Source organism: Cucurbita pepo, chromosome LG05 (assembly GCF_002806865.2).
Source record: "Cucurbita pepo subsp. pepo cultivar mu-cu-16 chromosome LG05, ASM280686v2, whole genome shotgun sequence".
Taxonomy (NCBI): Eukaryota; Viridiplantae; Streptophyta; class Magnoliopsida; order Cucurbitales; family Cucurbitaceae; genus Cucurbita; species Cucurbita pepo.
The window spans coordinates 3,811,491-3,824,651 of NC_036642.1; the positions used below are offsets into that span (position 1 = coordinate 3,811,491).

Below are 13,161 nucleotides of genomic sequence, written 5' to 3' on the forward strand. Positions count from 1 at the left end.
GTTGTGATTGAGATGGGAATGGCAAGGTTTGTGATCTTTGGACTTGTTTTACTTTGAACACCAATTAAATATGATATGCATTTTATAAATTTAGAGAATCTCAAATTGAAACACCATATATTACAACAACATTATCATTAAATATATATAATAGGCTTGAAAATATTTTAAAAACTGGGTCCCACGAGGAGACGTGGAATTAAAAATTATTTTTCTTTTTAGTTCCCACGTTAAGTCAAGTCAAGAGTGGTACCCGCCGCCATATAATAACTCCATTTAGAAAAAAATATAATGTCTATAGTTCTTAGGTACACATATATACCATATGATTTTGTACTTGATATTTGAAAATATTTACTAAAACTACCGAGAATTAAATAAATTACAGTAAATCGAATATAAGATATTTGTCTATAATAAACCGTTAAATATGATAACTATATAAATTCTAATAAAAAATTAAACATCAAGATGTATAAGATCTCAGTCGAACATGAAGGAAGAAGAAGCTGAGGGAAAGAAAAAGAATCTAGGAACTATTTGAGGAGTTTTGACCATTTGTGGAATCGTATGAGGATGCAAACCCAAGTAAAAAGTGTCATGTTTACCAAGTAAGTGACACTTCAAACCTTGGATTTAGTTATGCTCATAGTATATATGAAATTATGATACATGAAGTGAGTTGGTTTAATGTAGGTAAGAGTACGTTAAACGTTATGATACACGTTTATCGAAGAACGAATTGTTGAGTTACGATATGACTGAAATTAAGAGCATGCCTTTAGTATGATATAAAGCATGTTATGGGAACCCAATTATATATGTTTGATATATGTTTGAGCATAAAATGAGTTGATATGTCACAAGTTGAATGTGATTATGTATGTTTACTTAAAACGCGTACACACTATGTTATGAACTGATATTCATGACTAGGTATCCATGTTTAGATCACTATGGTATGTCTCTATGTCATATGCTTGTATCTAAAGAATTCAAAGAGAAGTCAGAAACATTTTTTTGCGAAGGTGTCACCAACCAAAAAATGAGAAGGTACATATTGTGTACAAGGTTGCCAGCGACAACAAATTCCCGAAGGAAATGATAATCTTAACATAACGAAGAATACTTTGACAACAAGAAATTGATAATATACATGTAAAAATTGATAGCATGGACAATATCTAGGTGCATAACGTTCAAGTACTGAAGGGCATCAACAAGAAATCGTTAGAGAGTAGAATCAAAGAATGGAGAAGCATGAACAGTAAGGTGTTGAGAAACAATTATGGGGTGTGGATCAGAATTTAAAGCAACAACACACATGTATATATATATAGTAAGGCGGCAATGGATGTGCAATGTCAGTTGCATAGCACATACTTACAGGCGTCAAGTTCAAAGGCAGTAACAGCAAGCAGCGCAATGGCAATGGCGCATACGTAAACTTTCATCTCCCCATCACTATGCTATCTATTGAAATGGAGAAGGACATAGCTCTATCAACCATGTTGCCCTAATACAAAGTGAAATAGAATTTTATCGCAACCGTTCCAAAAATTCAGTGAAGTTTATCAAATTACTTCAAATCACAAAGCTTTAACTATTGAGTGTACATCAGTACAGGATGTTATTATGTGATGTCCCACATTCGTTGGCGAGGAGAACAAAACATCATTTATAAGGGTGTGGAAACCTTCCCCTATCAAACCGTTTTAAATTTCCTCACTATGCTCTTTCATCTAGTTTCAATTGGTCTCCCAAATTTGTTAACGTGTACATGCTCTGAGTACTCTATTAGATACCACAACTCTCCACAATTGTATGATATTGTCCACTTTAAGCATAAGATATTGTGACTTTGTTTTTGGTTTCCCCAAAAGGCCTCATACTGATGGAGACATATTTCTTGTTTATAAACCTCAAGATCAACCCCTTAATTAGCTACTCTCTAACAATTCTCAACAATCCTCCCCTCGAGTAAAGTACACCATAGAGCCTCCCCTGAGGTCTATGGAGCCCTTGAACAACCCCCCTAAATCCAGACTCGACTTGACTCTTTCTTTGGAGCCTTCGAACAAAGTACACCCTTTGTTTAACACTTGAGTCACTTTTGACTCACCTTCGAGGTTCACAACTTCTTTGTTCGACATTTGAGGATTCTATTGACATGACTAAGTTAAGGGCATGACTCTAATACCATGTTAGAAATCACGACTATACACAATGGTATGAAATTGTCCACTTTGAGCATCAGCTCTCATGATTTTGCTTTTGTTTTCCCAAAAGACCTCATACCACTCATACCAATGGTGATGTATTTCCTTACTTATAAACCCATGATCAACCCCTTAATTAGCCGATGTGAGACTCCTCTTCCTATATGGTGATAATTAAAGATTTAGGAGTTATCTAAAACTCGAAAGGAAGATAATTAAAGATTTAGGAGTTATCTAAAACTCGAAAGAGAGACATAAAGAGGAGTTTGATGGGAAAAGATGCAAACAAACTACCCACATACAAATTGATAGATATAGACATTCAAGATGGAAAGTGCTGAGTGAGCTGATACTTCATTAAGACCATATTTCATACTTTCAACTACTTGATTCACACGAATAGATAGTGAGACAGAGTTCTTCATTCCAAAATATTTCATACTTTCAACTACTTGATTCACACGAATAGATAGTGAGACAGAGTTCTTCATTCCAAAATAGTTTGAGTCTACCAGGTATGTTGTGGCATGTATTTATACAGATGTATTTTATGCAATTACTGCAATTGACATACATATGACTAATCTTCTTGTAGTAAAGATGGAATTATGAGTTACGTAGAACCTAACAAGTGATCGATACGTGTCTAATAAATGTTGGAACTATATTGACTTCGTGCATACAGTAACTTTTTAAGATATATCTATTGAGCTAACTAGTGTCTGCTCATGTCCAACAAGTGTCCAAGTGTGGAACGCTGGAGACGTTAGCTGAAACTAAAGTGTCCATGCTTCTTAGGTACTATCTTTCTTACAAAGGCTCATGTGTATTATGAAAGGCAGGACAGAGCACACATATGTACAATATGATTTTGTACATGATGTTGTTAACAGTTGTGATGATACTGTTAGGAGCAAAATTGGGATAACTCAGCTAACATGAAGACCAAAATCTATTTCATCGGCTAATTTAATTGCTTCCATTTGATTGGTTTTTGCAATTTCTGAACTACTCTAAAAGCTGGAGAAGATAATGGATGTTACTTTAAAACTTGGTGTCATAACGTGACCTTACCTTGCTTTGATAAAGACTGTTTTACACTTTTCCCACAGCGATACTGAATTCTTTTGGAACTAACTAACATAGCTTAGTTCAAATTTATTTTTCTGTGCTTACACTCAACTTTTGTAAGAGATGAATATAGATGAACAAAAAGCAGAAACAGGATAGGGGAAACACACACAATTTCATACAGCAGAAATCATATAACTCAAGTACAATTATTAAGAACAAGAAGAGAAGAAAAGGGAAAGAACATATTAAGTAAGAAGCAGAAACACAAGCAGCCCCATCATAACTGATTATAAGATCAAAATACATAATCTGAATTTAAAGCTACAACACTCTTAAACATATGTATAGTAAGGCGGCAAAGGATGTGCAATTTCAGTTGCATAGCAAATACTTACAGGGGTAGAGTTCAAAGGCAGTAACAGCGAACAGAGCAAAGGCGATGGCGCATCCGTACACTTTGATCTCCCCACCACTGAATGAATCATCGGTAAGCGCCCTGACCTGGACCCCGAAATCGAACCCGACCCCATCATTCAAAGCTCCAGCCTGACCATTTTGGTTCATGGCCTCCCAGATCCGTTGACAGATATGAGTATGTTGGTTGCAAATTGTGTGGAGCAGGTTGTGAATCCGGTACAACTTGATGAAAGCCGGAAGTAAGATGAGGAAGTAAAGGAATGAAGAGGAAAGACTCAGATCCAAAACCATGGGCCAATGAAAGCAGTGGAGGGTGGAGGAAGCAGGGGAGACAGCGAAGTAGAAGAAGCGCAGCCAAGCCAGGTAGGCCAGAGTCGTGCAAGTGGCTCTGCTCTTGTAGTAACGCACATTTTCCGCAAAAGTGACTCGAAATCCCTCCTCACCCATTGAAGCTTCATCTATGAATTGAAACACTCCATCAATTCATATAATTTCTCTCACCATCTCTGTTCCTACATACTATTAGTTTATAAATTTTTTAATTAAAAATGTTAATACATCTTTATATATTCTTTTTACTTAGGACCAATAATTTGAATAGTTTTGATTGGTTAGCAAATAAATTGAAAATTAAAATATTTACAAAACCATTCATCACATTTTATGTAGATGCTTTAACCAAAACGACTCAAGGCAATTATTATGGGAGGCACGAGAATCGAGGACCAAATTTTTTAATATTTTAAGTCATTTTAATTTAAACATTAATTAAATATGATATGCACTTCATAAATTCTCTTGTGGAATTAAAATTTCTTTATTTTCTTTTTCTTTTTTACTTTCCAGGTTAAGTCAAGTCAATGCCTGCCGCGGTACTCGGATAAGCCTGGTTGGCTTTCTAAGGACATAATTCAAATACAACAAAATTTATAAGTTTTTTTTTTTTTTTTTTTTTTTTTTTATAAATAATAGCTCAATTTAGAAAAATATATATAATAAGGAGAAGCACATAGACCGCTATNACAAATACAAAATTTAGTTTTTATTTTTTATTTATACTTACGAAGACTTTAGCTTGTGACCTTATCTTAGTTACTTCATGTTTTCCTAATAAAAAAAACGTTGAATTTAAGAATATTTTAAGCCATTTTAATTCAAAAATTAAAGNTGTTGAGGATTGTTGAGAGAGGAGTCACAAGTTAGCTAATTAAGAAATCTATAAACATGTAATTTTTTTTTATTTATTTATTATTATTATGATATGTGTTCGGTTTGCATTTAAATTTTATTTCACTTTGGTACTTAAAAAGTTCATTATTCCAAATAATAATAATGTTATTAATATTATAATTTAATTTTCTTTTTCTTCTACTCCATGGTTTTTAGTGCTTTCGTGGAAATTTCGTAGGGCCGGTGAGTTTTGACTTTAGTTCTGCTATTTTATAAAAAAAAAAATACAATTAATTTTGAAATTACCAAGCTAATTCGAATTATTTTACAACAGTAACAATCATTTGTGTGCATATATTACAAATAAATTCGAAACTAAAAATAGGTAAAAAAAAAATTTAAACGTGACTATTATTATGAACCAAAAAGGGTAAGAGCTCCCTGCACTGCATAGTACAAGAAGAAGAAAGAGGGGAAAAAAAAAAAAAAAAAAAAAAAAANAAAAAAAAAAAAACAACCAATCACTGCAAAATCTTTCTGTAGATATATTAAAAAATAAATTGGAAACTAAAATAGGTAAAAATATTTTAAATAAAATTATTTCAGTTGCATAGCACACACTTAGAGGCGTAGAGTTCAGAAGCAGTAACAGCAAGCAGAGCAAAGGTGATGGCGCATGTGTAGACTTTGATCTCCCCACTGGTGAATGAATCATTGTGAAGCGCCCTGACCCGGTGGAACTTGACATTGAACTCGACCCCATCGGTGGATGCTCCAGCCTCACTGTCTTGGTTGGTGGCCTCCAAGATCCGTTGACAGATATGAGTATGTTGGTTGCAAATTGTGTGGAGCAGGTTGTGAGTCCGGTACAATTTGACGAAAGGCGGCAGTAAAATCAAGAAATAGAGGGATGAAGAGGAAAGGCTCAAACCCAAAACCATGGGCCAATGAACACAATGAAGGGTGGAGGAATTAGAGGAGACAGCAAAGTAGAAGAAGCGCAGCCAGGCCAGGTAGCCCAGAGTCGTGTAATTGGCTCTACTCTCGTAGTAACGCACCCTTTGTTGTTGCTTTTCAGCTAGATACTCCAAATCCCTCCTCACCTCTTCAAGCTGCATCATCTCCGCTTGCGCGTCCATATGAGAATGAAAACACTCCTCCAATTCTCCAGCTGAATAAAGGTGAGGAGGGATTTTGAGCGTCATTAATAATGTTGTTGAATTGAAACAATTGACGGTTGAATGTGGGGTCTATTGGAAGAATTATCTAACCATTCACGTGTATTTAAAAAAAAAAAAACAAATACAAAATTTAGTTTTTATTTTTTATTTATACTTACGAAGACTTTAGCTTGTGACCTTATCTTAGTTACTTCATGTTTTCCTAATAAAAAAAACGTTGAATTTAAGAATATTTTAAGCCATTTTAATTCAAAAATTAAAGTAAAGAAAATATTTATTTTTGAAATTTTCTGTTAATGATTAACATAATTTTTTTAAAATTAATTAATTGTAGATATTTCATTACATAATTACAAAAATACATTGTATATTAAAATAAAAATTTAAAATTTGAAGGGTAATATTGTAATATTAACTTATATTACATTTATTTGCAATTAAGTAACTAAATATATCTCTAAGTCCAGGGGAGATGGAGACTCTAAATATAATTATCAATGTGAGTCCCTCAATTAATTTATGTTCATTTTGTTTTGTCGAATCCAATCTAAACCCTACGTTAAATGAAAAATTATTTAAGTTTAGTGGTATGAATATTTATAATACAAAAATGTTTATTTTGAGAATATTTATATTCATTTATTTATATGCGAAGATACTTATATTTAAATTGGATATAATGAAGATTGAAAATATCAAAGTCTCTCTTTAATTTGATGTTCATTTTTGTTTGATTCAGACCATATCTAATGGAGTATTTAAGGAAGAAATCCAAAGGAATATGGAGTATTTAAGTTTCAACCCATAGCATTAAATAAGGAAGAAGAAGGAATAGTTTCTATCAGCCCTTTCCCTCCAATTATGTAAAGTTGCTTGTTGAACCGACGGTATGCTCTTCTTCCTTTCCTACCAAACACCAAAATCCAACACCTTATTGCTATGCTATTTAATGAAATGGAGAACCACATAGCTCTATCAATCTCTACAACCATGTTGCCCAAATACAAAGTGAAAGCAAATGAGATGATTTGACTCGCTTTCGAAGTGGAATAGAATTTTATCACTCAAACTTGTCGAATTACCTAAAATCACAAAGCTTGACCATAATCTCAGAGGTTACGAGTGTACATAATACAAGATGTCATTATGTGATGTCCCACGTTAGTTGGGGAGGAGAACAAAACACTCCTTATAAGGGTGTGGAAACCTTCCCCTATTATACGCGTTTTCAAGCCTTGAGGGGAACATGAAAGAGAAAGCCCAAAAAGGATAATATTTGCTAGCAGTGAGCCTAAGTCGTTACACATTAAGTATTCAATCAGACTTCTTTTCCTTTATTTGGTATAAGAATTTAGAAGACAAAGAAATATTGAAACTTACAAAACCTTCGTTACGTGGAGGGACACACTATCTAACTTGAACTTACAACGATCAACAATTATGGCATGAGCTCCTTAGCATCCTCTAAACCTCCTTTATCATATGGGTTTTGAATTTTATTTCATAATTCACAAAATGCCTTTGTCCTCGAAGAAATGTCAAGTTCACAAAATATCGTCTGTCACACAAACACACATTTTGAAGTTCAAGAAAGTACCCCAAATTTGAAGTATAGGATTTAAGGCAACAAAATCCAACTAAACCAATAAATGGTGTACCTAACTTAACACGGTATCAGCGCTATATTTGTAACTTAATCATGTCAATAGAATCCTCAAATGCCAAACAAAGAAGTTCTGAACCTTGAAGGTGTAGTCAAAAGCGACTCAAGTATCGAATCAAGGGTGCACTTTGTTCGATGGCTCTATAGAAGGAGTCAAGCCTCGATTAAGGGGAGGCTGTTCAAGGGCTCCATAGACCCCAGGGGTGTACTTTGTTCGAGGGGAGGATTGTTGAGAGAGTAGCTAATTGAGGGGTTCATGGGTTTATAAGTAAGGAATATTATTTCCATTGGTACAAGACCTTTTGGGAAAACCAAATGCAAAGTCACGAGAGATTTGCTCAAAGTTGATAATATCATACCAAGTGCAGAGTCGTAGTTTCTAACAGAGTACCCAGAGCATGTACAAGTTTGCTAGTTGGGGAGACCACTTCAAACTAGATGAATGAGCATAGTGAGGAAGCCAACCATAAATCAAGAATATAAGTAGATGTGAGGAGACGGAAGTAGCACTAGCAATGACATAAAATATAATCATACAAAAAAAAAATTATGGTCCGAAGCAACATCACCAAAAATAACCTTTTCTAAGTTAGAATTGACCACCGTTCTACAAAGAATCACATTCCATCATTTTAAAGATTTAGGAGTTAGTCTAAAACTTGAAAGAGAGACTTAAAAGGAAGAATTTGATATGAAAAGTTGCAAACAAACTACCCACGTAAAAATTAATTTACGCCACCAAATCAAATAGTAATTTCTTAGGTCATGTGAGTGATATTTGTCAAACCATTTTAAATACATTTTTTTTTTATCTAATAGTTTGGTATAAAAATAATAATAGGAACATAAATTCGCTGTTTATGTCGATATCAAATCTATAAATATGTAGAAATATTAATAAAAATAATAAAAATAGTGACGTATCAATTAAATATTCGCTTTCATTCCATTCCGACCGAATTTATATCTTAATCCTACATGTCAAATGTAAATTTTTTAGGGTCATATCGATAGATGTTTGTTGTCGATCCCAAGTACAAAAAGTTACAAATATTTAAATTAATAAATATTTTTTTATGAAATTTTTAATTAAAATGTGTTAATACATCTTCCCATTTTTTTAATTTAATATACGATTGATTTATTCCATCTTTTAATAACCATAAAAGGTGGAATTCTCAGCCCATTATAAAAATTTTATTAGAAAAAAAAAAAAAAAAAAAAAAACANTATTTTTTTATGCTTACACGTGTGGAACTTTAACACATGAGCATATCTTTACGTGTTAATTTGAATATTTTCAAAATTAAAATATTTGGAAAGAAACAAAATTACTTCAATGTATCAGAATTTTTAAAAAATTTAAACTGCTAAAACTAAAACAAACAAGTTGAATTTAAAGTATCTATTACTCAAACTTCAATACAAAAAGTTTCTTCATCCATNGTTAGGAGTTGATACGAAAACTAAATATGCATCTCTTCCTATAGGTTGATAATAAGTTGAAACCAATTAAAGATTTAGGAGTTGTCTAAAACTCGAAAGAGAGGTATAAAGAGGAATTTGATATGAAAAGATGCAAACAAACTATCTTACCTACGAATTGATAGATATAGACATTCAAGATGCAACGTGTTGAGTGAGCTGATACTTCATTAATACCATATTTCATATTTTCAACTACTTCATTCACACGAATAGATAATTAGATAGAGTTCTTCATTCCAAAATAGTTTGATTCTACCCTATTCGGGGGAACAAATCCCCAAAAGTGAATAAGATCAATAAGAGACAAAATATAAACTATCAGGCTTACTGAATATATTTTATATACTCATTGTCGTTACCTTTAAATGCATTTTACATAGTTTGAACTTGTAGCAGTGTATTTTTAGAATTTTTTTGGTATATTTATCCGAAACTAATGATAGCTCCATTTAGAAAGAAAAAAATNATTTATCCGAAACTAATGATAGAAAGAAAAAAATAATAATAAATAAGAGAGAAAGAGAAAAAAAAAAAAAGGTCAAATTTCACTTTTGGCATCATTATTTGGAACAAAATCAACCAATCATTAAAAAGTCTTCTTACTAAATAGTATCTAAATATATTAAAAAATTGAGAATAATTTTTTAAGTAGACATATCATTTAACCTATCATTTTTTGTGGATATATTACAAATAAATTCCAAACTAAAAATAGGTAAAAAAATATTTTAAACGTGTCTTTATTGTCAACTAGTGTAAAATTATTTCAGTTGGATAGCGCACACTTACGGGCCTAGAGTTGAAAAGCAGTAACAGCAAGCAGAGCAAAGGCAATGGCGCATGTGTAGACTTTGATCTCCCCACCGGTAAATGAATCATTGTGAAGCGCCCTGACCTGGTGGAACCTGACATTGAACTTGACCCCATCGGTGGATGCTCCAACCTCACCATCTTGATTCGTGGCCTCCAAAATCCGTTGACAGAGATAGAGTATGTTCCTTACAAATTGTGTGGAGCAGGTTGTGAGTCCGGTACAATTTGATGAAAGGCAGCAGTAAAATCAAGAAATAAAGGGATGAAGAGGAAAGACTCAAACCCAAAACCATTGGCCAATGAAGACAGTGGAGAGCGGAGGAGGAATTAGAGGAGACAGCAAAGTAGAAGAAGCGCAGCCAGGCCAGGTAGCCCAGAGTCGTGTAATTGGCTCTGCTCTCGTAGTAACACACCCTTTGTTGTTCATTCTCAGCAAGACACTCCAAATCCAGCTTGAAGCTCTATCATGATTTGGGTAAGAAAAATGTGCATAAGAAAAACGTGATTTATAATGGGTGACCGGTTGGTGAAGTACTCAAGTCCACATTTTTTTTTAATATTTTATATCGAGAATATGGTTACTATTTACACCAAATGGCTCTCCCTCTTTTATATTCATTATTTATCTATTGCAAACAAGATCTACTTTCTGACCTAAAAAAATTTAAGATGTTTTTGTCTACCAATTTTAAATAAAAAAGTTGTACATATTTAAATTTAAAAAATATTGGTTTATAAAATTAAAAGATAGTTCAGTCCTTCCCATTTACGAAACTAATGTAAATGATGGCGGCTTCACTTATAATGAGTAAAAAAAAACCAATCAAACGGATGTATGAATTATGCCAATCCAAAGTCCAAAAGTCAATCGGTGAATGTTTGATTAATCCACCACACCTAAATGGTGTGAAAGTTATCTTATTTATAATCAAATAAATTACAAGGATATGGAAATAGTAATAAACAGAAATAACAATGGAAAGATACCTATGACAATAACGCAAATATTAGATATTTGCCTTATAATAAAATATCAAATATAATATATATGGTAAACTATAATTTATTACTAAATATCCTTAACACAATCCAACGGCCCGTGTATTATGAACCAATGCATGTACCGTTTACATGCTTTTATTTGACTTAAAATTTGAAGGGTAATAATATAATATTAACTTATATTACTCTATAATTAAATAAATATATCTCTAATAGTGGAGATGGAGACTCCAAAGATAATTATCAATCTGGTCAATAAATTTATGTTCATTTTGTTTCCAGTCCAAACCAAACCTATTAAGCGAAAATTATTTAAGTTTAGGGGACTTGTAATACAAAAATGTTTATTTTGAGAATATTTATATTCAGTAATCTATTTGTACTTGTATTTAAATGGAATAGGATGGAGATTGAGAATATCAAATTTGTTTATCATACATTTCTTCACTTTCATGTTTTTTTTTTTTTTTTTTTTTTTTTTTTTTTTTTTTTNGCCAGATCTATTACTTATGGTAATCCATTACCAATTATTATTATCCAATTATTATTATGGAAAGAAAAGTAAAATTTAAAATTTAAATGGAATAATTTTGATGGGTTTACCACTAAATTGAAAATTAAAATAATCCAATACATTTATTTGGTCAAAAACTAACCGCATTTATGCTTATTGAACTGACTGTATACTCTTTTCCTTTCCTACCAAACACCAAAATACAACACCTTGCTACTATGCTATCTAATGAAATGGAGAAGCACATAAGTTGTATCCATGTCTACAACCATGTTGCCCTAATACAAAGTGAAATAGAATTTTATCACAACAGTTTCGAATTTAGTGAAGCTCATCAAATTACTTCAAAATTACAAAGTTTCAACGTAATCTCAAAAATTATTAAGTGTACATCAGTACAAGATGTCATGTCCCACATTGGTGGGGGAGAAGAAACAAAATACCTTTTATAAGGGGGTGGAAACCTTCTCTTATCATATGCGTTTTAAAGCCTTGAGGGGAATGAACAAATAAGACAATATCTACTCGCGGTGGGCCTAGGCAGTTACACATTAAATATTCTCAACAATTATGGCCGTAAGAAATGCCAAGTTGACAAAATGGGATGATATTTTCATTTCCAATGCTCAATGTCATACAAACACTAACATTTCGAAGTTAAAGAAACTACCCAAAAATTGAAGTATAGGATTGAAGGCAACCAAACCAAATTAAACAAAAAGATTGCATTGAAGCCATTAAAGCCAGCAAAAGAAAACAGGTTGCAAATTTTCCATCAAGGAACTATTTGGAAATCCTCCACCCAAAATTTGGAAATTTTCATTCACTTAAACTCATCTAACTCAACTGATAGGCCACTAGTTATTCGTGTGACTAAAGAAAGAGAGTTAACGAGAGGAATATGTTGAGGATTGTTGGGGAGGAGTCCCACATCGACTAATTAAGGGGTTAATCATGGATTTATAAGTAAGTAAATACATCACCATTGGTATGAGGTCTTTTGGAAAAATCAAAAGCAAAATCATGAAAGGTTATGTTCAAATTGGACAATGTCATATCATTGTGGAGAATCGTGATTTCTAACATTGTATCAACGCTATATTCTTAACTTAATCATGTCAATAGAATCCTCAAATGCCAAACAAAGAAGTTGTGAACCTTGAAGGTATAGTCAAAAGTGACTCAAGTGTCGAATAAATGGTGTACTTTGTTCGAGTGCTCTATAGAAGGAGTCAAGCCTTGATTAAGGGGAGGCTGTTCAAGGGCTCCAAGGGCTCCATAAACCCAGGGGTGTCCTTTGTTCAAGGGGAGGATTGTTGAGAGAGTAGCTAATTGAGGGGTTCATAGGTGGTGTCCTTTGTTCAAGGGGAGGATTGTTGAGAGAGTAGCTAATTGAGGGGTTCATAGGTTTATAAGTAAGGAATACCCCAAGCATGTAGAGTTAGCTAATTGGGGAGACCACTTAAAGCTAGATGAATGAGCACAGTGAGGAAGTCAACCATAAATCAAGAATATAAGTAGATGTGAGGAGACGGAAGTAGCACTAGCAATAACACAAAATATAATCTTACAAAAAAAACTATGGTTCGAAGGAGCATCACCAAAATAAACTTTTCTAAG

The 13,161-nt window shown here is 32.9% G+C and overlaps 1 protein-coding gene across 1 annotated transcript; it reads right to left on the minus strand.

Moving 5' to 3' along the window:
* Nucleotides 1-1,072: 1,072 nt before the first annotated feature.
* LOC111795374 lies at nucleotides 1,073-4,185 on the minus strand. The gene is made up of 2 exons (XM_023677755.1): nucleotides 3,689-4,185; nucleotides 1,073-1,516 (listed from the first exon to the last, which is right to left on the minus strand). Exons 1-2 carry the CDS (start codon nucleotides 4,155-4,157, stop codon nucleotides 1,503-1,505), a joined length of 483 nt encoding a protein of 160 aa, XP_023533523.1. The 5' UTR covers nucleotides 4,158-4,185; the 3' UTR covers nucleotides 1,073-1,502.
* Between the last annotated feature and the right edge of the window lie 8,976 nt (nucleotides 4,186-13,161).

Bases quoted from the DNA above. Each gene is read 5' to 3' on its own strand.
- LOC111795374 (XM_023677755.1), bottom strand. From the start codon at position 4,157: ATGGGTGAGGAGGGATTTCGAGTCACTTTTGCGGAAAATGTGCGTTAC.